Here is a 26,413-nt window from a genome sequence, read left to right on the forward strand (position 1 = left end):
TTCTCTGAGTGCCTGCACCGAATGAAGACACGTAAGGCGCAGGCACAGGATTTGAAATGCTGACAGAGCCAGCTGGAGGAGGAGAACGCTCGCTGGCCCTGTCAATCAACTGGAGGAGGGGGTGTTTTTTTTTTTTTTTAAAAAGGAGGATGCGGCGGATACCAGCAAGTAGACTCCTTACTTGCTGGTAGTGAAGTAATTTGCATATTTTAAAAGCTCGATTTTTAATAAAACGAAGCCACAGAACAAGGTAAGAGCCCTATATATTACAATAAGGATTTTAATATGCCCAAAAATGAAAAATGAGGTTTTTTTGGGGGGGGGGGGGGGGGTGACAGAAGCCCTTTAAGGTCACCTTCAGCAGAGGTCATGCATATGTTTCATCTCATTCTGCTGAGTTCTCAAATCCTCATTATTCTTACGTTCCTCTACTTCATTACCAATTCCACCCTCATCTGTTGCATCTTCACAGATCACAGCATGTGTGGTTGGAACTTTACTAGTACAATTATCTGACACTAATCTGTGAACCTTCACCATATGGAAAATATTTCTTATTTTCTCTTTACTGACTAAAATATGCTTATGTTCTATATTCTTGTTTTCCTGTTCACATTCTGCATATAAACTAAACCATATCGTCTGCAGATCTAACTGTTCACTAGGCATAAACTAATTGTTTAATAAACTGTAAGCTACTCTTATCAGCAATAGAATATATTATTCCATACTCACAACCTCAGTAAATTCAAGGCTAGGTTTCTGTCATCAGCATGTCTTGGTACGTCTGGCACTTGTTGTCCTCCTTTAGAAGATTCTCCTCAGATTCTCCGACTTATTAAAGGGCTTCTGTCACCCCACTAAAGTCATTTTTTATTTATTTTTTTCCTAGTTACATTCCTTCTAGCGCGATATGTGAGAATATAATGTTGTCACTTACTTTCATTCGGCCGTTTCTTGAGAAAACTACGTTTTATAATATGCAAATCCGGTCTCTACCAGCAAGTAGGGCGTCTACTTGCTGGTAGCCGCTGCAAAAAACCGCCCCCTCGTCGTGTTGATTGACAGGGCCAGCCGTGATCTCCTCCTCCGGCCGGCCCTGTCAGTATTTCAAAAATTGCTCTGTTCATTCGGCGCAGGCGCTCTGAGATGAGGAGGCTCGTCTCCTCAGAACTCCCTCAGTGCGCCTGCGCCGATGACATCACCGAAAGAGAAGACGTAAAAAAAAAAGACTTTAGTGGGGTGACAGAAGCCCTTTAAAGCTTGATAATTCTTCACTCTTACTCCTCTTCAAGCTTTATAGAACGGTATCGCACTAGCTTGCCAATTGTAATTTATGACCAAGTGTAATATATTTATGTGTATTTATGATGAAAAATATCAGCCTAATTTGGTAATCCTCTCCAAATATAGTGTAAGGGTTATTTGGAATAAAGTACACCCGGAGGACTCATCACCAGGTTTCAACAAGTTATATAAAAAATGATGCGATTTATTTTCGGTCTTCATAAAAGTTGATTACTTACAAAAATTGTTTAGGAAAAGTCTGTCTATTGTCCATGAGTGAAAATGAATGTCTTTAAAGTATCCTTTCTGAAGGGGAGGAACCTCCACTCAGACTCCATGCGTGTCTTCAATCATGTTCAGCAGCAAACAACCCCCAACAGACGTGAGTGTGAGAAGACCACCCCCTTGTCTGTCTCTGTCAATCATTTATACCATAGATACAGGAGTGTTTAATGTATGGGCTTATACATTATCATATATGGAGACTTCAAATATAGGTCTTGACATTCTCATACAGACCTCTCCCATTGCCAAGTGTATTACTATAGATCAGTGATGGTGAACCTATGGCATGGGTGCCAAAGGTGGCACCCAGAGCCCTCTCTGTGGGCACCCACACCCTGGAAAAAGTCTATGGTGTACCAATATGCCTTAGACTTCTCCTGTCAGTCATCGGCGAAGGGCGCACTATGAACAGCCCAGGCAGCACATGGAATGTAGGCAGGCTATTGTAGATAAATGATAAAGTACATGGAAGATATTCTATATTGGACTGTAGTATTCAAGGTAAATTGCTTTGTTGGCACATTGCGATAAATAAGTGGGATTATGTTGCAGTTTGGGCACTCAGTCTGTAAAAGGTTCGCCATCACTGCTATAGATAGTGTCAGTATGTAGTGTAATACATCCTTTATATTAAATACCAATTAATACTTACTTCTAGCTCATGAGTGACACCGCGGAAATCAGCATTTCTGTCACCATTTTATGCTGCCCTCCGTGGGAACAGTTTCCTTTAAAATTAAAGAACATATACGCACCACCTCCTTTTTCAGTGCTGTTGCTCCATCCACACCTCAGGCTACAAACTATGAGAAATTAAGTGGTGACTATGTGTACTTATCGTTTTAACATGTTTAATGCTACGGGAAATATGTTCATAAATGAGTCAGACAACCCATTTTAAAGGTGCCCTTCAAAGAATATATCTGGTCTTAAAATGTACCTAAATCTTTGAATGTACTTTTATTAAAAATTAATCTATTTGCCATAAAATTATTTGTAAAAAAAAAATTCTAAAAACTATTTCCTTACAAAATAGGAACGTGAAGTTTAGGTGCTGATAGTGCTTTAGAATCTGTACTCTGATACAGTGCTGTGTATGGCAGTACAGATTCCCCTTTGGCTGCTATGAGCACTGTAGTGGCCCTAGCATTACTGCTCCTGCCTGTAATGGTACGGAATAAGTCACTCTGCGCAAGATTTTAGCAGAACATCACTCGAAAGCTAGGGCTACACAACATTTGTTGCAGTCATGTGCAACATTTTTTTTTCTATTGTAGGGGTCGGCAACCTCCGGCACTCCAGGTGTTCTGAAACTACATCTCCCATCATGCACACTTGCTTTGATACTCTCTAAACTCCCACACAAGTGGAAAGAGCTTTCTGGGAGTTGGAGTTTTACAACAGCTGGAGTGCCGAAGGTTGCTGATCCCTATTGTGTTGCACTGTGACAGAAAAGTCGCACAAAAATATAACTTGGATGGACTTTTCTTCAACTGTCATATTGTAGAATGTTGCAGTGTAACGCCATAGACTATCAATACAAAAATGTTGAACGAATCTGGGCATATTACTGGGGGAGCACAATCTGGGCATATTACTGGGGGAGCACAATCTGGGCATATTACTGGGGGAGCACAATGTGGGCATAGTTCTGTGAAGGCACAATGTGGGCATAGTTCTGTGAAGGCACAATGTGGGCATAGTTCTGTGAAGGCACAATGTGGGCATAGTTCTATGAAGGCACAATGTGGGCATAGTTCTGTGAAGGCACAATGTGGGCATAAATACTATGGGGTGGCATGAAGAGGACTGGGTGGGATTAGGTGTATAGTTGCATTTTGGCAGAGTTAGAGGCATGCCCTAGTGCGGAAAAAAAACTGCGAGCCGCACAATGTGTCCCTCTTTATTTGTTTACAAAGTTTGCAGGTATAGTTTTAGCAGGGCAGCGCTTTTACAGGCAAGAGCAGAGATGTTCTATGCCCACGGCGCTCAGTGCTGCCTAAGAGGTTCCGTACTCAAATACACAGCGCTGTATGGGAGTGTGGATTCTAAAGTGCAATGGGCACCTGAACTTCGGGTGTCTATTTTGCAACAAAATAGTGAAAAAAATTATAATTTTAGGGCAGTTAGGTTAGTCGTTAGGAAAGTATATTTCAAGGTTTAGCTGAACTTCTTAGAATCTTTCTTTTTAGTTGCCATGTTAATTCAAATTCACCTTTAGTTGCCATGTTAATTCAAATTCACCTTTTAAATATAATTTACGCTCCCCACATGTCAGTGGCTGGATTTCAACAAGGCAACTGTTGCTCAACACTAGACACACAATGCCTACAGTTCTGTTCCTCTGGATAGATCATAAATGTGTGACTGACTGATTTGGGTCCTCACTCATAAGAGGAATGATTTTACAGTGGATTTTTTCTCCTGGTATTCTAGTTTCCTACTACACGCCAAAAACATTAAAGGTTATTTGGCATTCAAAGTTGTCCCTACAGTGTGTGTCTGTCTCTGAGAACAATAAATCTGATTGTTAAGGGGTTGTGATCACTTTGAGGGACATTACTTTACAAAATGTTTGTCTTGGGCTGTAAACCATTTTTACATTAACCCTTTCATTGATGCCCCAATGTCCAGGTCAAAATTTACAAATCTGACATGCGTCACTTTATGTGGTAATAGCTTTGGAACACTTACTTATCCACGCCATTCTGAGATTTTCTCGTGACACATTGTACTTCATGACAGTCATATATTTGAGTCAATATATTTCACCTTTATGAAAAAATCCCAAATTTACCAAAAATGTGGAAAAATTCACAATTTTCCAAATTTCAATTTCTCTGCTAATAAAACAGAAAGTCATACCTAATAAAATATTTATTACTTAACATTCCCCATATGTCTACTTTATGTTGGCATCATTTTGGAAATGTCATTTTTTTTTTTTTTTAGGACGTTAGAAGGCTTAGAAGTTTAGAAGCAATTCTTACAATTTTTAAGAAAATTTCCAAAACCCACTTTTTAAGGACCAGTTCGGGTCTGAAGTCACTTTGTGGGGCTTACATAGTGGAAACCCCCATAAATGACCCCATTGTAGAAACTACACCCCTCAAGTTACTCAAAACTGATTTTACAAACTTTGTTAACCCTTTAGGTGTTCCACAAGAATTAAAGGAAAATGGAGATTAAATTTCACATTTTTGGCAGATTTTCCATTTTATAAAAAAAAATTCTTTAACACATTGAGGGTTAACAGCCAAACAAAACTCAATATTTATTACCCTGATTCCGCGGTTTACATCAACACCCCACATGTGGTCGTAAACTGCTGTACGGCCGCACGGCAGGGCGCAGAAGGAAAGGAATGCCATACGGTTTTTGGAAGGCAGATTGTGCTGGATTGGTTTTCTGAACGCCATGTTTTTTATTTTTCTGCCGATCGTCTTGTGCAGGGGCTCGTTTTTTGCAGAAAGTGTTGAGGTTTATATTGGTACCATTTTTGGGTACATAGGATTTTTTGATCATTCATTATTACACTTTATGGGGCAAGGTGACGCAAAAATTGGAACTTGGTTTTGGAACAGTTTTCATTTATTTATTTTTACAGTGTTCATCTGAAGAGTTAGGTCATGTGATAGTTTTATAGATAAGATCGTTACGGACGTGGCAATACCTAATATGTATACTTTTTCTTATTTATTTTAGTTTTACACAATAATAGCATTTCTGAAACCAAAAAAATGATGTTTTAGTGTCTCTATAGTCTGAGAATCATAGCTTTTTTATTTTTGGGGTGATTGTCTTAAATAGGGTATCATTTTTTGCAGGATGAGGTGACGGTTTGATTGGTACTATTTTGGGGGTCATACGCCTTTTTGATCGCTTGCTGTTGCACTTTTTGTGATGTAAGGTGACAAAAATGGCTTTTTTTTACAGTTTTTATTTTATTTTTTTAATGGTGTTTATCGGACGGGGTCTATCATGTGATATCTTTATAGAGACGGTCGTTACGGACGCGGTGATACCTAATATGTGTCTTTTTTTATTTTTATTTTTTTAGGAAAAAAAGGCATTTTTTTATTTTACATTTTTATTTATTGATTTTTTACTTTTATTTTTTTTCACATTTAATTTTTTTATCAAGTCCCTCTTGGATCATGAAGATCCAGTGGGGCTGATGGCTGTACTATACTTTGCAATGCTCTTGCATTGCAAAGTGTAATACATTCAGATGCCCTGTAGGTGGCAACAGCGGACGCTTTTGCAAAGCGTCCGGTTCCCAGGGCAACCATCGGGGCTGCCATCACAGCGCAGCAGCCCCGATGGTGGAGAGAGGGAGCCCCCTCCCTCCATTAACCCCATAGATGCCGCTGCCGCGGCATCTCTGGGGTTACAGCAGAGTGTCAGCATAGAGCTGACACTCTGATGATGGCGGCGGTTCAGGAATGGAGCCGCCGCCATCAAGCACAGCAGGGGGGCAGACCGAGGGGGGGGGGGGGGCGGGCAGCGCTGGAAGGGGGGGGGCTGGAAACTGTCACGGCCAGCAGGAGGGGGCACTGTGGACACTGTGGGCTTCTGCCCCTGCCCTGTATGCTGTCACAGACAGCATACAGTGCAGTAATGCCGGCAAGGGACCGATCAGAGTGGCCCCTTGCCGGCAATCGATCCTATTGGTTAGTCTGTGCAGACTAAACCAATTGGATCGCGGCAGTGAAAAAATGCCGGTTTCAGGCTCTGATCTGCGCTCTGCAGATCAGAGCCTGAAATCGGTGTCCTCGTGCCCCCCCCCCCACCCCGATCTGTGCAGGCGCCTCCCGGGGTATGTGCAGCTATCGCGTATATATACAGATTGCGGTCGTGAAGGGGTTAACATAGTAACATAGTACATAAGGCCGAAAAAAGACACTTGTCCATCCAGTTCGGCCTGTCATTCTGCAAGTTGATCCAGAGGAAGGCAAAAAAAAAACCTGTGAGGTAGAAGCCAATTTTCCTCACTTTAGGGGAATAAAAAATTCCTTCCTGACTCCAATCAGGCAATCAGAATAACTCCCTGGATCAACTAGTAGCTATAGCCTGTAATATTATTACGCTCCAGAAATACATCCAGGCCCCTCTTGAATTCCTTTATTGTACTCACCATCACCACCTCCTTAGGCAGAGAGTTCCATAGTCTCACTGCTCTTACCGTAAAGAATCCTTTTCTATGTTGGTGTACAAACCTTCTTTCCTCTAGACGCAGAGGATGTCCCCTCGTCACAGTCCTGGGGATAAATAGATGATGGGATAGATCTCTGTACTGGCCCCTGATATATTTATACATAGTAATTAGATCTCCCCTCAGTTGTCTTTTTTCTAAAGTGAATAACCCTAATTTTTATGATCTTTCAGGGTACTGTAGTTGCTCCATTCCAGTTATTACTTTAGTTGCCCTCCTCTGGACCCTCTCTAGCTCTGCTATGTCTGCCTTGTTCACTAGAGCCCAGAACTGTACACACTACTCCGTGTGGTCTGACTAATGATTTGTAAAGTGGTAGGACTATGTTCTCATCACGGGCATCTATGCCCCTTTTGATGCAACCCATTATCTTATTGCCCTTGGCAGCAGCTGCCTGACACTGGTTTTTGCAGCTTAGTTTGCTGTTTATTAAAAATCCTAGATCCTTTTCCATGTCAGTGTTACCGAGTGTTTTACCATTTAGTATGTACGGGTGACTTGAATTATTCCTTCCCATGTGCATTATTCCTTCCCATGTGCATTTGTCAGTGTTAAACCTCATCTGCCACTTATCTGCCCAAGCCTCCAATCTATCCAGATCCCTCTGTAGTAGTATACTGTCCTCCTCAGTGTTAATTACTTTACACAGTTTAGTGTCATCTGCGAACATTTATATTTTTCTATGCAAGCCTTCTACAAGATCATTAATTAATATATTAAAGAGAATAGGGCCCAATACTGACCCCTGAGGTACTCCACTAGTGACAGTGACCCAATCTGAGTATGTACTGTTAATAACCACCCTCTGTTTTCTATCATTGAGCCAGTTACTTACCCACTTACAGACGTTTTCTCCCAGTCCGAGCATTCTCATTTTATATACTAACTTTTTATGTGGTACAGTGTCAAATGCTTTGGAGAAGTCCAGATGCTTCGCCGCTGTCAAGTCTAGAACTTACCTCCTCATAGAAACTGATTAAATTAGTTTAACATGACCGATCCCTCACAAAGCAATGCTGATAGAGCGTTATTTGCTTATTTCTGTTAAGATGCTCTAACATAGCATCCCTCAGTAAACCTTCAAACAGTTTACCCACAACAGATGTCAAACTTACCGGCCTATAGTTTCCAGGCTCTGTTTTTGGACCCTTTTTGAATATTGGCACCACATTTGCCATGCGACAATCCTGTGGGACATTCCCTGTCAATATAGAATCTGCAAATATCAGAAATAAGGGTCTGGCTATGACATTACTTAATTCCCTTAGGATGGGGTGTATGCCATCCGGTCCTGGCGATTTGTCTATTTTTATCTTTTTAAGTCGCTGTTGTACTGCTTCCTGGGTCGGACAGGACACTTTTAATGGGGAATTTATTTCAACATTCAGCATTTCATCTGACGGTTTATTTTCCTCAGTGAATACATTAGAGAAAAAAATATTTAACAGCTTTGCTTTCTCCTTGTCGCTCTCTGCGACTCCCCCCTCATTACTCTTTAAAGGGCCAACACCTTCAGATTTATACTTTTTAACATTTATATAATTGAAGAACATTTTAGGGTTAGTTTTACTCTCTTTGGCAATTAATCTCTTGGTTTCTAGTTTGGCCACTTTTATTTGTTTTTTATGTTTTATTTTTTTCCTTATAGTTTTTCATTGCTTCTATGCTACCCTCCTGTTTCAGTGTTATATGCTTTCTTTTTGTCCTTTATTGCTTTCTTTACAGTTCTATTTATCCACATTGGTTTCTTTTTGTTCCTTAACCTTTTATTTCCATACGGTTGCACATCTCACAATGAGATTTAACCACTTCCCATCTGGGCCATTTGCCCCCTTCCTGACCAGGCCTAATTTTGCAAAACTGACATATCTCACTTCATGTGGTAATAACTTTGAATGACTTGGATAAATAAAAGCGTTCCAGAGACTGTTTTCTCGTGACACATTGTACTTCATGATAGTCATAAATTTGAGTGAAAATATTTCACCTTTATTTATGAAAACATCCCAAATTTACCCAAAAATTAGAAAAAATCGCAATTTTCTAAATTTCAATTTCTCTGCTTTTAAAACAGAAAGTGATACCTCATAAAATATTTATTACTTAACATTCCCCATATGTCTACTTTATGTTGGCATCATTTTGGAAATGTCATTTTATTTTTTTAGGACGTTAGAAGGCTTAGAAGTTTAGAAGAAATTCTTCAAATTTTTAAGAAAATTGCCAAAACCCACTTTATAAGGACCAGTTCAGGTCTGAAGTCACTTTGTGGGGCCTACATAGTGGATACCCCCATAAATGACCCCATTGTAGAAACTACACCCCTCAAGTTACTCAAAACTGATTTTACAAACTTTGTTAACCCTTTATGCGTTCCACAAGAATTACAGGAAAATGGAGATCAAATTTTTAAATTTTCACTTTTTGGGCAGATTTTCCATTTTAATCCAATTTTTTTCTTTAACACATCGATGGTTAACAGCCAAACAAAACTCAATATTTATTACCCAGATTCTGCGGTTTACAGAAACACCCCACATGTGGTCATAAACTGCTGTATGGGCACAAGGCAGGGAGCAGAAGAAAAGGAACTCCACATGGTTTTTAGATGCCATGTCCCATTTGAAGCCCCCTGATGCACCCTTACAGTAGAAACTCCCAAGAAGTGACCCCATTTTGGAAATTAGGGGATAAGGTGCCAGTTTTATTAGTACTATTTTTGGGTACATATGATTTTTTGATCATTCATTATAACACTTTATGGGGCAAGGTGATAAAAAAATTGGTTGTTTTAGCACAGTTTCTATTTATTTATTTTTACAGCGTTCATCTGAGGGGTTCAGTCAAGTAACATTTTTATAGAGAAGATTGTTACGGACGTGGCGATACCCAATATGTATACTTTTTCTCATTTATTAAAGTTTTACACAATAATAGCATTTTTGAAACAAAAAATAATGTTTTAATGTGTCCATGTTCTGATAGCTATATATTTTTTTTTTTTTGAGAGATTTTCTTATGTAGGGGCTCATTTTTTGCGGGATGAGGTGACTGTTTTATTGGTACCATTTTGTTGGACATACGCGTTTTTGATCACTTGGTGCTGCACCTTTTGTGATGCAAGGTGACAAAAATTGCTTGTTTTGACAGGTTTTTTTTTTTTTTTTTTTTTTTTTTTACGGTGTTCACCCGAGGGGTTAGATCATGTGATATTTTTATAGAGCTGGTTTTTACGGATGTGGCAATACCAAATGTCTATTTTATTTTATTTTTTCTATTTTACTTTTTTTTTTTATTCCATACTTGGGGACCTTTTTATTTTTACATGTGAAACTTTTTTTTATTTTATTTTTTTCAACCCTTTATTTTTATTTTATTTTATTTTTTTTTACACTTTTCGTCCCCCATAAGGTCATACGAGACCTCTGGGGGACTTTTGCGTCACTTTTTCTTTTTTTTTTCACTATTGATTTCTCCTGTAACTGGGGCTGACATAGTAGCCCCAGTTACAGAAGAAATGCACCCCCCAGAGAGGCTGTGCAGCGCTGTACAGCCTCAGAGCAGGGCTGATCGAGGTCTCTGAGAGACCTCACACAGCTCCTGCAGCTCCGGTCCCGGCGGTCACATGACCGCCGGGCCGGAGCAGGAAGCGCACAGCGCTTCCTGCTCTGCAGACACAGCGCTCGGTGAGCGCTGTGTCTGCAGCGATCCTGGAGGCAGGGACACCTGGGCACTGTCCCTGCCTTCTCTCTGGGTTGCCCTGCTGTCACTGACAGCGGGCAACCCGATCAGCAGCTGCACGATTAGCGTGCAGCTGCTATTTCTGAAAGGACGTTCAGAAACGTCCGTTCAGAAATAGAGGTCCACCCATAGGACGTTTATATCCTATGGGCAGACTTCAAGCGGTTAAGGATGCTTTTAAAGATATCCCATTTTGTGGCTGTATTTTATTTGTGAGGACTTTATCCCATTTAGTTAGGCCTATGGCCTCTCTTAGTTGGCTAATATTAGCTTTTTTGAAGTTTGGTATTTTTGTTCCTCCCTGTAGAAACGCTCTTTTGAATGATAATTGGAAGGTTATTACTTTATGGTCACTATTTCCCAAGTGTCCCCCAACCTGCACGTCTGTTCTGTCAGGTTTATTGGTTAATACTAAGTCCAGTATGGCCGTCCTTCTAGTCGGGTCCTGAACCAGTTGGGAGAGGTAATTGTCTTTGGTTATTGCCAAGAACCTGTTTCCTTTATGATTAATGTTTTCAGTGTTTGGCTTCTGCAGCATCTGTGTATCACAATGATTAGTACGGTAAGAATACGTTTCTCAGTGAATTGTCACAAAGTACCTCTGAAAGCTGTTTCGAAACCCATTGTCCTACTCTGAACATGCTCCTTTATGATCAATAATTATCAGGAGAAGTGTCATATTGCTTACCTTACAGCAACCTATTCTCCTTCCTTTGTATGTGTAGTGCCCTGGCGCAGGGAGTACTTTGACATTTGGACATTTGCCTATATCCCCTATGCAAAGTTAAAACTTCTTAATTTCTCTTGAAAGGGTTAACTTATACTGTCTAATACTGTTTACCTGCACTGTATTTACATGGCTCTGTGGAAAGGGTTAATGAATACTGAGAGACTGTTAGAACTTTGATTGAGAAGCTGGTAATTTTCCACAGCTGCCATAGGGTTTAAAGAATACCATGTTTTGGAGGGAATACCCCAGACTTGTTTACCACCATATTTTGGAGGGGAAATAAACTGACTTGTTTACCACCAAAACGGTCTGACCTTTTTAAATGTTTGGTTTTAATTATGTTAGGTCTATAAGCTTGTTTTTGTCTCAAAAACCTGCTGTGTCATTGCCATTGACTATTATTGAAGCTGTAATGTAAGTCTCTTCCAGACGGGAACTGAAACAATGTATCTGTGGGGAGTTTCTCCACTCCACCCCTCCCAGTAGAAGGTTCTAGTCTAGCAAAAACTGTATATAAGTAGAGCAGTGTGCTGAAGTTAGGGACCAGTGCTTGGAGTGGAGACTCATGCCAGCCTGCATGAGTGACCAGTAGAAGATGCTGAGCCACAGACCATGGGTCACTAGCCCTGTGACCAAGGAGCCACCTGGACTACTGAGCTACAGACAGTGGGCCATTGACCAGGATGCCAGCCTTCTGAGAGAGAGAGGGACAGTTAGCTCAGGCCTTTCCTCAGCATCAAACCCTCCTTCTGCCAGGGAGGAGACTCTGCCAGATTACGGAGTGACCAGAAGAAGACGCTGAGATGGGTATATGCTGCCACAGACCCTGGATCACCAGCCTTCTGCAGAGAGAGGACAGTTGGCTCATTCCTTTCCTCAGTATCAAACCATTTTCCTGCGAGGGAGGAGACTGTAGAAGCCAACCCAATGCCTCGCCTGTATCGTTTTGTACCCAAATTCCTCCAGTAAAGAAGCACACTTGTTACTGCAGACCCTGACTCTCTGGACTTATTTCCCATTACCATCCCTTCCGGAGAGAAGCAGAAACACGTGGTAACACCTCAACAGTGTCCAGCGGACCCAGCGTAGCGTTGGGGCCACCCCAAACCCCTGGCCACTGCATATGCAGACCCTTTGGTTTGCAAAGACTCTTCCAGTGCTAGTAATGCAGATGCAGCTTCTTGCTCATTCACACTGGTATATTACAGATCTGTGCACAATTTTTTTTATTTTTTTTTTAAATCGCCTATTTACTTTAATATTAAAGGAGTTGACCCATTTTCCCCAGACAAACCTGCAAAGGAAAACATACTTAACTGCCCCCCGACTCTGGGTCCATCATAACCATACATCATCATGTCTACAGTGTAGACTCTATGCATATTGCGTAGCTGGGACGAGAGTAATATATGCTGTAGGAATCATTTGCAGCACAAAGTCTTGTTTAGCGTGGTATTGGACAGGGAGCAGCAACATGTGGCGGTGTTAGATATATGTTGTATGCCACAATCCCACTGGTGATAGAATAGAATAACTCTGGGCTAATTGCATTAAATTGGTATTCTGGTTTTAATAATTTTTTATGTATTTAGTGAACAATTTTCAAATATACATCTATTACATATTTTGTTTGCAGACCTTTGTTATATCCAAAAAGTGGTATAACCCACTTTAGTCCTGTAAAATGCATCCATGGGAGACCTGGATAGTATTAAACATGGTATCAGTCATGTGACCCTCACAAATAACATATGACCTGGCTTTAACTGCCCAGGTATTTTTAACAGGTGAATAGTAGTGGATTGAAGAGCATTATATACAATATTAATACCTGAAGTAGCAGCTCATCATGTCTGTGTCTTTGTAGAAACAGATCTGTGTGTTTTAACACTACATTTTATAAACATTTAACATTACCTAGAGATAGGAAGCCATGTAAATAAACACAGTAATGTAGTTACTGTAATATTTCTATATTCTAACCAACACAGAAACCAGGACTCGCTCCAGATCCTCTTGAGTGAAAGAGTCTGTGGGCCTCCTTGTGTTTTGTCAAAAGTGGCATTAGAAGTGCATGTTGTTGCGGTGATTGCAAAAGATTTCACCTATGTATTACAGTACCACTGAACTAACTTTATTAAAGGAGTTAATAAATTAGGGACTGTGGGAGGGTAATTACATTATTGGAGGGGAAGATAGTGTTGGCGCCAGGTAATGGAACTGGGTGAGGAATGGAAGGAGGTACTAGAACAGTTCATAAGGAAAGGTGTAGGATAAAAAAATATATATAAAGCTCTTATGCCAGAAGCCTGGCTAATATAACTGGGTAACTGGAATTAGTGATGTGTGAGGAGGACTATGACATAGTGGGAATAACTGAGACATGGCTAGATGATGGCTATGACTGGGCAGTTAATGTTCAGGGTTACAGTCTGTTTAGAAAGGATCATCAAAAACAGAAAGGGGGAGGGGTTTGCCTTTCTGTAAAGTCCTGTCTAAAGCCCACTCTCCAGTAAGATATAGGTGAGGGACATGAAGATGTGGATTCACTGTGGGTCGAAATACATGGAGGCAAAAACAATAATAAAATACTAATAGATTGTTTACTCCAGCTAATATGCCAGAATCCACAGAAAATCTATTACTAAGCAAGATAGATGAGGCGGCAAATCATGAGGTCATTATTATGGGGGACTTTAACTACCCAGATATAGACTGGGAAACTGAAACCTGTAGATCTCATAAAGGAAACAGGTTCTTGGCAATAACCAAAGACATTTTACCTTTACCAACTGGTTCAGGACCGCCATACTGGACTTTGTATTAACCAATAGACAGTTCAACAGATGTGCAGGTCAAAGGGACACCTGGGAAATGGTGACTATTAAATAATAACCTTCCAATTGTCCCTCAAAAGAATGTTTCTTCAGGGAGGAACAAAAATACCAAACTTAAAAAAAACTAATTTGGCCTAAATAATTGGGACAAAGTCCTCAAAAATAAAAATACAACCACAGTTATTTTTTAAAGCATCTTAAACACTAATTGTGAGAGGTACAAACCTTTATGGGAATAAAAGATTGAGATTGAGAAACGATAAGAGTCAGCAGGGTGGGAGGTCGGGAGCCAAACGTACGCGGGGTACACTGCCCGTCAGTCAGTCTGTAGTGGTGGTGTGGGAATGCTATACTATTTTTCATCAAGCTGCCGAAGGACGTCAGCAAGGCCATTTGCAGAATCTGTGGGCAGAAGGTGAAACATGACCAGGGTGCCAATGTGCACCCTTTTTCCTGCAGTCAAGGCTCCACCACCTCTGCAGAAGGGAGCTGTTTCCCCTTCCCATCATCTACTGGTCCTGCTCCTCATCACTCATTTCATCAGCAACCAATTATTGAGGCAATTACTGAAGCTGAACGTGCTCCTGGCCAAGTTGCTGGTACTACAGTCCCTCCCTTTCCATCTGGTGGACTCTGCACCTTTCAGAGAACTGATGGCTTGTGCCGAGCCAAGGTGGAGAGTCCCAAGCCGTCTTTACTTGTCCAAAAAGGCAGTACCAGACCTGCACACGTATGTTGAACAGAATTTGGGCCAGTCGGTGTCTGCTAAAGTTGATGGCAGTGCCGGTAATATATGTCCTTTACGGCCCACTGGGTAAATGTGGGTCCAACCCAGCCACACCAGCAACTTGGACAGGTGACTGCACTGCGGCCTCCACAGTCTCAAGCTTTGGGTCCTGTGCCAATGTCCTCAGCTGCCCCCTCAGCCTCCACTGCAGGCACAAATCAGAATGCTCCTGCAGTATACCACATGTCCAGGGCATGGCGACGTCTCGTTGTTCTGCATCTACTATGTCTGGGCGAACGGAGTCACACAGGGAGAGGAACTGCTGTGTCCTCCATCAAGAAATCGAATCCTGACTGTCTACTCGCCAACTAAAGATCGGGACCATGGTTACCAACAACGCAAAGAACACTTTGTATGGTGCATGTGGATAATCTGGTTGTAAAGCAGTTCCTGAAGTATTTTACCCATCTTCAAGACATCCTGAAAATGGCCAGGAAACTGTGCATGCACTTCAGCCACTCTCACACTGCAAAGAGCACCCTTCTTGAACTGCAAAGGCAGGATGGCATTCCCCAACATCGCCTCATATGCGATGTTTCCACCAGTTGGAACTCCACCCTCCGCATGTTGGAACGACTATATGAGCAGAGGAAGGCCAGAAACTATTTCTTGATGCAGGTAGACAGGAGCACTCCCCTGTCTAACTTTGACCATTAACCAGTGGCAGCCCATGTGTTAAACCTGCCGTTTGCTCAGGCCCTTTGAGGAGGCCACTTTTGTCAGTCATAAGGACCGAGATGAACGTCAATCCACTGCTTCATGTTCTGGAACAGATGCTGCTAAATCTGGCTGACCAGGGGACAGGAGATATGGTGCCTACATCTCACGGCCACCTGTAGGACATTCACGCACAAGCAATGTATACCGAAATGGCAGTTTTTTCTCCACAAGTGACAGGAGAGGAGGACAAGGGTGATGAGGAAGACCAGGCAGATGATGCTGAGGCACAGTGGCAGTATGCAGTGGAGATGGAGGCAGGGAGTCCTTCACCATTTTAGACCCTTGCTACCGGTCCAAAATCCGGGCCTTTTTTACACCAGCTGAGAGGGAGGATAAACTAATCTACTATCGAGACATCCTATGTGTGCCATCACCCATTCTCACGAAGGTCTGACTGGACCTGGGGGAGAAGGTGGGTGGGTGGGGGGGCGGACCGCCCTCTGCTCTCACGTTCCACTACCATGGCTGCTGGAGTAGGTTGTGGGGGGGGGGGGGGGAGCAGTAGCAATACCAGCTTAATCAGCAACAATTTAAGTGTAGCGTCTCTGATGAGCATTTTTGTTCTCCCACCTTGTGAAGAAACCACCTACCAGCAGCAGCAAGACATGTAGCGGAACCTGAACCAGCAGGTGGTGGCATACTTGGACTGTACCCTGCCATCCCCTGAACTACTGGGAAGCCAAACTTAAGGACGGAAAAATGAGGAACCCAACGGATGCTATCTGTGGAGCAGCCGTAAGACTTGTATCAAAAGGTCCTTATTTTGCATCAGGATTGGATCATGACTTGGAATCCAAAAGCAGGAGTGGGTACAAAACACAGAAGACATACAAATATTTAATTCACATGTCATCTCTGTTTTGGATCCACTACTGTTTTTTGTTTGTTTTGTTTTCTCTGTTATGTTATCTTGCTGTTCTATATTGGTTCTGCTGATCTCTGTGTGAAGTGGGTCATGTTCACATTCATTGTCAGTTGCTATGTAAGGTGATCTCGCTTCCACAGTGGACAAATTACATCCAAAGACATTCGGACTTCAACAGTCTTTTTAGATGTAGCCAAACACCAGAGTATCCAATAGGGATAGCCTTTTGCAAAGAGATCCTTCTGTGGAGGTTAGAGGTTTTTGCACATAGTGAAGTACCACCAAAATTGCGATCATTATGAATACAGAATGCATAGTACAATAGGGCTGGAGGGGTTAAAAAATAAAATTAAAAAATAATTTGCCTCACCTTAATCCACTTGTTCGCGCAGCCGGCATCTCTTCTGTCTTGTTCTGTGAGGAATAGGACCTTTTGATGACGTCACTACACTCATCACATGGTCAGTCACATGATCCATCACTATGGTGATGGATCATCTGACGGACCATGTGATGAACGCAGTGACGTCCTCAAAGGTCCTATTGCTCACAGATGAAGACAGAAGAGATGCCCGCTGCGTGAACAAGTGGGTTAAGGTGAGTTAAATTATTATTTTTTTAAGCCTTCCAGCCCTATTGTACTATGCATTATGTATTCAGAATGCTATTATTTTCTCTTATAACCATGTTATAAGGGAAAATAATAATGATCGGGTCTCCATCCCGATCGTCACCTAGCAACCGTGCGTGAAAATCGCACCGCATCCGCACTTGCTTGCGAATGCTTGTGATTTTCACACAACCCTATTCATTTCTACGGGGCCTGCGTTGTGTGAAAAACGCACAAAGATTTTCACTCAACGCACAAGTGATGCGTGAAAATCACCGCTCATGTGCACAGCCCTGTAGAAATTAATGGGTCTGTATTCAGTGTGGGTGCAATGCATTCATCTCACGCATTGCACCCGTGCGGGAAAACTCACCCGTGTGACCTTTAACACGGGCGAGTTTTCCGCGCAGGTGCAATGCGTAAGGTGAACGCATTGCACCCACACTGAATCCGGACCCATTCATTTCTATGGGGCTGTGCACATGAGCAGTGATTTTCACGTGCACATGAGCACAATTGATTCTAAGAGGGATGCCTGTCATCTGCACATCATACAGACTCTGTACTGTTTGATTAGCACAGTGGACTCCCTATGCATGTTTTTGCAATGCACAGTGTTCTACACTACTATACAGGCTCTTGGCAGCCAGGCAATAGCGGTTTAATGTTATTCATCACAAATAAATTCGGATCAAATCGAATCTTTTTGGGTGAATATTCTGTGCTGTCTACATAGAGGTCCTGTCCATAATATGGACACCAATGGAGGGTCAGTTGGCCAAACACATAATTCAGCCTCCTCTATTCAGACACGCTGCACCTGCACTAAACTACTAACAGTGCAAGTGCGGATGGCAGGTGCAGTGTATTTGAATGGAGATGATTTTCCTAGTCACATGACCCTTCAACAGCCATTTTATGGAAAAGACCTGTGTATGCACAGCACAAAAGACTTGGCAAACAAGGGGGCATTCCTTATGAAATATAGAAAATACCAAAACATTTCAACTTAGTGCTATATAGTCATCATCTTGCATACACACTGGTCAACAGTAACCAAAAGTCGCCAAACCCTTTATAACCTTTTAAGGTATAGCCACGCAGTTTCCAGTTGTCCAGACTTTCCAGCTAAGGGCTCTTTCACACCTGCGTTATAGTCTTCCGGCATAGAGTTCCGTCGTCGGGGCTCTATGCCGGAAGAATGCTGATCAGGATTTTCCTAATGCATTCTGAATGGACAGTCCGTCCTTCAGGATGCATCAGGATGTCTTCAGTTCCGGAACGGAACGTTTTTTGGCCGCAGCAAATAGCGCAGCATGCTGCGCTTTTTGCTCCGGCCAAAAATCCGGAACACTTGCCGCAAGGCCGGATCCAGAATGAATGCCCATTGAAAGGCATTGATCCGGATCCGGCCTTAAGCTAAACGTAGTTTTGGCGCATTGCCGGATGCAACGTTTAGCTTTTTCTCAATGGTTACCATGGCTGCCGGGACGCTAAAGTCCTGGCAGCCATGGTAAAGTGTAGTGGGGAGCGGGGAGCAGCATACTTACCATCCGTGCGGCTCCCGGGGCGCTCCAGAGTGACGTCAGGGTGCCCCAAGCGCATGGATCACGTGATCGCATGTACACGTCATCCATGCGCCTGGGGCGCTCTGACGTCATTCTGGAGCGCCCCGGGAGCCGCACGGATGGTAAGTATGCCGCTCCCCACTACTACTATGGCAACCAGGACTTTAATAGCGTCCTGGGTGCCATAGTAACACTGAAAGCATTTTGAAGACGGATCCGTCTTCAAATGCTTTCAGTACACTTGCGTTTTTCTGGATCCGGCGTGTAATTCCGGCAAGTGGAGTACACGCCAGATCCGGACAACGCAAGTGTGAAAGAGGCCTTAGTTTAGTGAAAATACCAATGGGTGCCATGGGCAACGGATGAACTTTCTTTACAGCACTAATATCTATACACAAGGCCATTTTGCAGTCATGCCTGTGCCATTTATGGAATATATAATGCATTGTTTTATGGATAGCAGGCTAAAACTATTTTATCCATCCCAAAGCACCACTACACTTTGCTATTTAAATTTCATAATTTTAAATTCCTCCTTAGAAAGTGAAGCACAAGTTGTCTTTTATCTTTTTTTACCTGGGGAAAAGAACACCCAGTGCCAACAGTTTTTTCTTGCATTTTCCTGATGCGACATATAACATACTGTAGTACTATGCATGTTAAACCACACAGTCAATAATGTTTGTGTCAATATTCCAGGCTCAATGGTATATTCATTCACCCTCCACTCTCACCCACTTTCCAAGCCAGACAGAGCAGAGTAAATTATTTCAGTTTGGTAGAGAGGGAGTGAACTCCCATTTCAACATTAACAGTGGCAGAGTGATTTACAGCTTCCTGAGTAACTGTTAACTATTTCTCCTCTGTATTTCTTGTCTTTACTCTGGTGTAAGGGTTAAATAGTTACATAGTTAATACGGTTGAAAAAAGACATAAGTCCATCAAGTTCAACCAGGGTTAATACAGAACAAGAAGTAAAGCAAGCTCATGTACGTCACAGGTAAATACATTTTCTAAGTATAATTCTCACAATTTTTAGTTTTTTTTGTTAGCTATCTGAATTCAAATGTTTACAGGCATTTGTTAAATTTTCTACAGGTTATTACAAGCTTTGTTCAGGGGTTGGATTATTCAACAAATATTTTGGATTTGTTGTAGTATTCATATATACGTCTTTGCATAATGAATAATGCATGCTAGTATTAACAGTCTTTCCCGAGTTGTAAACAACATACAAGCCAGTTTAGGGTTAAGCTGTATCCAGTGAAACTTGATGTTATAGTCTAAAACCGAAGCTGGAAATATCTCTAGGGAGGAGGAGTTGAATTCCACAATGCCAGTAGACCGCTTTTTGCATATATAATAGAGAATCTGTATTTTTAATTTTTTTTTTTTTTGTGAACAGTTTTTGTTTGTACAAATAAACAGCTGAATATTTTTATATTGTGCATTTCTTATGTACATATGTAAGTGCATGTTCTTATTTATCGTTCCTGGTTTTTATATTTTTCTTTCCTTACCTTATGGAGGAACTTGCTGTGTTCCCAGCTGCCCTAATTGTTAGCAAAGTTCCAAAATAAAGCAGATGGTACTAGAGGTGTGTGCATACCAACTGACACAACACACAATAATGGAATTATGATGTTTTTATTTACCAAACATTTTTAATTGTAGACTATTTAAAGGGACTGATTAATGTTCCAAATGTTTTAGTGTTTGTAATTTATGTAAACACACACAGGCAGGATATGCCTTAGAGGACCTGTCATCTTAAAATGCAGTACAATCTGAAAAGACCATGTTATAGAGCAGGAGAAGCTGAGCAGATTGATATATAGTTTTGTGGGGAAAAGGTTCAGTAAAACTTGCAATTTATACACTTGGGTCTTTGCTTTTTTTACAGCCCTTTGAATATTTAGGCTACTTTCCACATTTTGGCTTTCCGTTTGTGAGATCCGTTTCAGGGCTCTCCCAAGCGGTCCAAAACAGATCTGTTTTACGCTAATGCATTCTGAATGGAAAAGGATCCGCTCAGAATGCATCAGTTTGCCTCCGTTCAGTCACCATTCCTCTCTGGAGACGGACACCAAAATGCTGCTTGCAGCGCTTTGCTGTCTGCCTGACTAAGCGGAGCAAAACGGATTTGTCCTGGCACACAATGCAAGTCAATGGGGACAGATCAGTTTTCTCTGACACAATCTGGCACAATAGAAAACTGATCCGTCCCCAATTGACTTTCAATGGTGTTCAAGATGGATCCGTCATGTCTATAGAAGACCTAATACAACCGGATCCGCTCATGACGGATGCATGCGGTTGTATTATTGTAATGGAAGCGTTTTTGCAGATCCATGACTGATCCGCAAAAGTAGTGTGAAAGTAGCCTTATCTGTATAGGGAGGAGGTATGATCAGTGACTAACTGCTATCTCTTATGCACACTAAAGGCAGATTTAGGCAGTGCAAAAATTGGGCAGATTATGGGACACAAACGTTCCTGGAGGCACCTAAATTGTTTCTGGCCAGCAGATAGTACTGGCTAAACAAAAATCTGCCAAGAAACAATGCAACTGTATTAGGATGAGCAATTGCAATAGTGATCCCTCATACTGTAGAGGTGATCGCTGAATTAAAAAAAAATATATAGCTATCAATCTGCTCAGCTCCTCCTGCTCTATAACATGCTTTCAGATTGCATTGCATTTTGTAGCAACTTTTTAAAGGGCTTCGGTCACCCCACTAAAGTGATTTTTTTTTTTGGGCTACTGAAATTAGTTATATTGTGATATATGACAATATAATTGTGTTACTTACTTTGATCCAGCAGTTTCTGCAAAAAACAAAGTTTTATAATATGTAAATTCGCTCTCTACCAGCAAGTAGGGCGTCTACTTGCTGGTAGCTTCTGCAGAAATCCGCCCCCTTGTCGTGTTGATTGACAGGGCCAGCCGGGATCTCCTCCTCCGGCCAGCCCTGTCTGTATTTCAAAAATCGCGCGCCTGTGTGGATTCGGCGCAGGCGCTCTGAGATGAGGAGGCTCGTCTCCTCAGCACTCCCTCAGTGCGCCTGCGCCGATGACGTCTTCTATTTCGGTGGTGTCATCGGCGCAGGCGCACTGAGGGAGTTCTGAGGAGACGAGCCTCCTCATCTCAGAGCGCCTGCGCCGAATCCACACAGGCGCGCGATTTTTGAAATGCCGACAGGGCCGGCCGGAGGAGGAGATCCCGGCTGGCCCTGTCAATCAACACGACGAGGGGGCGGATTTCTGCAGCAGCTACCAGCAAGTAGCCGCCCTACTTGCTGGTAGAGACCGAATTTACATATATTAAAACTTCGTTTTTTGCAGAAACTGCTGGATCAAAGTAACACAATTATATTGTCATATATCGCAATATAACTAATTTGACTAGCCCAGAAAAAAAAAAATCACTTTAGTGGGGTGACAGAAGCCCTTTAAATGGCTGCCATTTTTACTCTTTTAATCCTGAATTATAAAAACAAAACCCTATTATGCCCCCCAAAGAGTTATGCTTTTGTGCCATTTTGCATCAAAGCGCAACCCTGGTGTTTGACTGTTGGACCAAAAGAAAACTGCAGTTGTACAACACATGCAACAATAATAGTTGTGCTGATTTTATACATGCTGTTTATGCAAATGTATACATGTACATTGTCAGACATTTACCAGTAGTGAATGGACAGTATTAATGTGGTCAAGATTCCATAATCAATTGTATCACAATTGGCTTGATGATGAACAGGGGAATATTAGGTATGTAGCTGTTCTTCTCACCTCTTTAGTAGCAAAATTAAAAACCCACATCTAGGGGTGGGCGATAAAGAAGATATGCGATATAAACTATATAAATTTGGCCAACGATAGAGATCTTGCTTATATCGCCATATCGCGGTAGAACATGGCATGCGCCGCTCTCGGCGGGCATCATGTTCTCCTGAGCCGGCACAGTGGAGAAGGAGGGAGTCCCTCCCTCCCCACTGTGTGCACCTGCCGCTGACCACCAATGAGAACAGAGTAGGAGGAGGAGGGTCTGTGGCCACTCCACCACCAATGAGGACAGAGAGTAGGAGGAGGAGGGACTGTGGCCACTCAGCCACCAATGAGGACAGAGAGTAGGAGGGACTGTGGCCACTCCGCCACCAATGAGAACAGAGTAGGAGGAGGAGGGACTGTGGCCACTCTGCCACCAATGAGAACAGAGGGGAGGAGGAGGGTAGGGACTGTGGCCACTCCGCCACCAATTAATATAGTTAATTTGCCGGAATACAAATGTAGCTTGCATGTGCCGTTGTTCTGCCAGATTCCTATACCTTGGCAGAATGCTATACTGGAAGTGACACGGCCGCACCGGAATCAGCTGGAGGAGGGTGTGTGTGTGAATCCACTGGATTCGTAAAAATAATTGCACCGCTGCGGGAGAAGCACCTACTTCATTTGCATGCGCAAAACTGTGCACTGCTCGTGCGCACTCAGGGGTAGTAGAAAAAACGAAGATGGTCACGGCACTCCAAAGGCCGTGACCTTTGTGGGGTATTTGTGGGGTCTATGAGGCCGGGACCTGACGTCACGAGCACCGCCGCAAAGCCTCTTGAATGAATTCAAGTAAGTGGTGCTGTCCTACCACTCTTTTTTGTTCACTCAGGGGTAGTGTCATGACCCCTGGTCATGGTCGTGACTCCTTGGGAGCCGCATGCAGTTATCCGCGGTCTGGTGTTGTCGCAACCGCAGCTGGGGGCACTTAGTGGTTTGCCTCAGGTGCGGTTGCCGCGAATAACAGGCATGCGTGCGGTTGCCCTTGGCAACGTGTTTTGGTGTGCACGACCTTCGTAAGAGGGTGAAGCATGCATCCATTGACCGTTGGGGTGCATGCGCGTTCTCCGGAGGGAGAGCGTTACGGGGTTCACCGTTAACGGCGCGGTTGGTGGCTTTTCCCCTCTGGTCATACTGTCACGGCTGGCGGTGGGGGAAACCCCCAGCCGTGCGGTGCCTGGAGATGGTAGGGTCGCTGCAAGGCCAGGACCACAGGATCAGGGAGCAGGTCACCTCCTCAAGTCTCCCTGATCTGACCCTAACTCCTAACCTGCATGGGCCGACCTTTAGGGTAGGAGGACCCATGCGCAGGAACCTCGGGTCCCTACTATCCCTCCGCAGGTCCATAGGCTCCTGTTCCTCCGTGTTCTGGAGGAACAGGTAGTCTATCCAGCTCCTAGCCTAGGGACCTGCGGAGGGATAGTAGGGACCCGAGGTTCCTGCGCATGGGTCCTCCTACCCTAAAGGTCGGCCCATGCAGGTTAGGAGTTAGGGTCAGATCAGGGAGACTTGAGGAGGTGACCTGCTCCCTGATCCTGTGGTCCTGGCCTTGCAGCGACCCTACCATCTCCAGGCACCGCACGGCTGGGGGTTTCCCCCACCGCCAGCCGTGACAGGTAGGTAGATTTTTCAGTGCAAAATGTTCCATCAGATCTCCCTACCCCTAAGTGCACACACTCAGACACATCATCTGGAGCAGTTCAGCCTCACAACATAGCAGAGCTGAGTGCAGGATATTGGGGTGGTGGGGTCATCCACATAGCAGAGCTAAGTGCAGTCCCTGAGTGCACGCAGTGTATGGTTTCGTGCATGCAAATGAAGTAGGTGCTTCTCCTGCAGCGGTGCAATTATTTCTACGAATCCAGTAGATGTGCGCTTGCGCAGATCCACACACACCCTCCTCCAGCTGATTCTGGTGCGGCCGCGCGTCACTTCCGGTATAGCATTCTGCCAAGGTATAGGAATCTGGCAGAACACCGACCATATACCATACTCTGCCTCTATGACTGCATGTTTGATACACCACAATTAACCCCTCAGGTCCTGAGGGGTTAATTGCGGCAGATCACTGCACGCAGTAATAGAGGCCAGGTATGGGATATGGCCGGCACATGCTGGCTATGTTTGTATTCAGGCATATTAACTATATTCATTGGCGGCGCAGTGGCCCCAGACCCTCCCTTCTACTCCCCCTCTTCTAAGTATTATATTAATTGTGCCCCCCTCCACACGATTAAATCATTGGTGGCAGTGACCCCAGGGTGGCAGCTTCTGATCGGAGCCCCAGCAGTGTAATCGCGGGGCTCCGATCGGTTACCCAGGCAGCCAGGACGCTACTGAATCCCTAGCTCAGTGATGGCTAACCTTGGCACTCCAGCTGTGGTAAAACTACAACTCCCAAGATGCTCCCCTTTCTTGGCTGCTCTCAGAACTGTATAGAAATAAATGGAGCATGCTGGGAGTCGTAGTTTCACCACAGCTGGAGTGCCAAGGTTAGCCATCACTGCCCTAGCTGCCATGTTTAGCTCCCTGCTGCTGTGTACACTATGCACAAGGCAGCAGGGAGAGTGTGAAGTCCTATTTACCCTAATAGAGCTCTAGTAGGGTAAATAGGACAAGGGTTCTAGCCCCTAAGGAGGCTAATAGTTATTAAATAAAATGTAAAAAAATAAATAAAAAATTAACCCCACCCCCCGAACTATATAATATATTGCGATATATATCGCATATCGCACATGCTTAAAATTATATCGCAATATAGATTTTAGGCCATATCGCCCACCCCTACCCACTAAATGTTATTGTGAGAGTGCACATAACTTCTTGGTGAGAACGGGTGATAGTTTCTGTATAACCACCTGGTATTACTAGAGGTTTTACTTGGGAAGAAATTAAAATAACATACAACCTTTCACCTAATGTTATGTGAACATGGTTTTATACTACTATAAAAATACATTAAAAGGGTTCTGTGGGAATACTGCCCTTTTTGTCAAGTGCCCAGCCTGTCTCCATAAAAAGAAGATTCATGCTTACCTGCACTCTGCTGTTCCAGTCCATCGTGTTGTGTCCATGTTCCGATCCCTGGCTTGCTTTTTTTTTTCTTCCAGTGATGCATGGTTATGCTCCACTGCAGCCAATGACTGGCTTCAGCAGTGACGTGCTGCTTGTGGCCACATCACCACTGAATACATTCAGTGTCTGCAGAGGAGCAGGCGACCATGCCAATGCAGTGCTGGAAGAAAACAAGCCAGGCACCAGAATGTGGACACAGCAGAGCACTAGAGAGGTGGGGAGCAAGTAAGTATGAATCTTCTATTTACAGAGGCAGGCTCACGGGACTTGGTAAAAACCCACTATTCCCGGAAATCCCCTTTAAGTATGACTGGTTTGGCCATCAATCTGACGTATGTGGGAACTCTTCCCCCAACAGATGTTCTCATGGGAGAAAAGAATTGGGTGAACTGTATATATTTATTTATTTATTTTTCTGTTTTCTGCTGATCCTTATGCTTTCTCAGGAGAGAAGACACCACAAGAATTGTCTGGTAGTGGTTCTCTTCTCTCTCATTGACAATACATACCTGCTGAGTTGTGTATAGAGAAACCAGGAGAGATAGCTATTGAATGTGTATGCTCAGCTTTAGATTGTTTGTTTGCTTTGTTATAATAGATGCTACAGTAGGTACAATGGGTACCTGTACTTCATTTGTTTTATTTAATACAGTTAATAATTTCATCCTTATTGTTTTGGTTGTTTCCAGGTATATCCTGCTAATTCTGGTGATGAATACAGTGGAGACCGTGGAAATTACATTTCAAAGCAAACAAATTCTTTTTACCCTGGTACATTCTACATGACGGGTAAGGGTCTACATATCCTCCCAACCATGTTTCTTTTATGTATAGTTATTTTATTAAAGGTTTTGTCCCCTGACAA

General features: G+C 43.1%; 1 protein-coding gene across 11 annotated transcripts in view; it reads left to right on the top strand.

Annotated features, from left to right (window-relative positions):
• Positions 1–26,413, top strand: part of TCF3 (transcription factor 3) — a 396,630-nt gene that overhangs the window by 297,771 nt on the left and 72,446 nt on the right. For all 11 annotated transcript variants that reach the window (XR_006391250.1, XM_044306353.1, XM_044306377.1 and 8 more), the window contains one exon: positions 26,238–26,337. Coding sequence is in view for 10 of the 11 variants with exons in the window: in XM_044306353.1 (XP_044162288.1) it covers positions 26,238–26,337 (100 nt within the window). In the remaining variant the exon portion in view is untranslated. The remainder of the gene's footprint in view (positions 1–26,237; positions 26,338–26,413) is intronic.

Source organism: Bufo gargarizans, chromosome 1 (genome assembly GCF_014858855.1).
Source record: "Bufo gargarizans isolate SCDJY-AF-19 chromosome 1, ASM1485885v1, whole genome shotgun sequence".
NCBI lineage: Eukaryota > Metazoa > Chordata > Amphibia > Anura > Bufonidae > Bufo > Bufo gargarizans.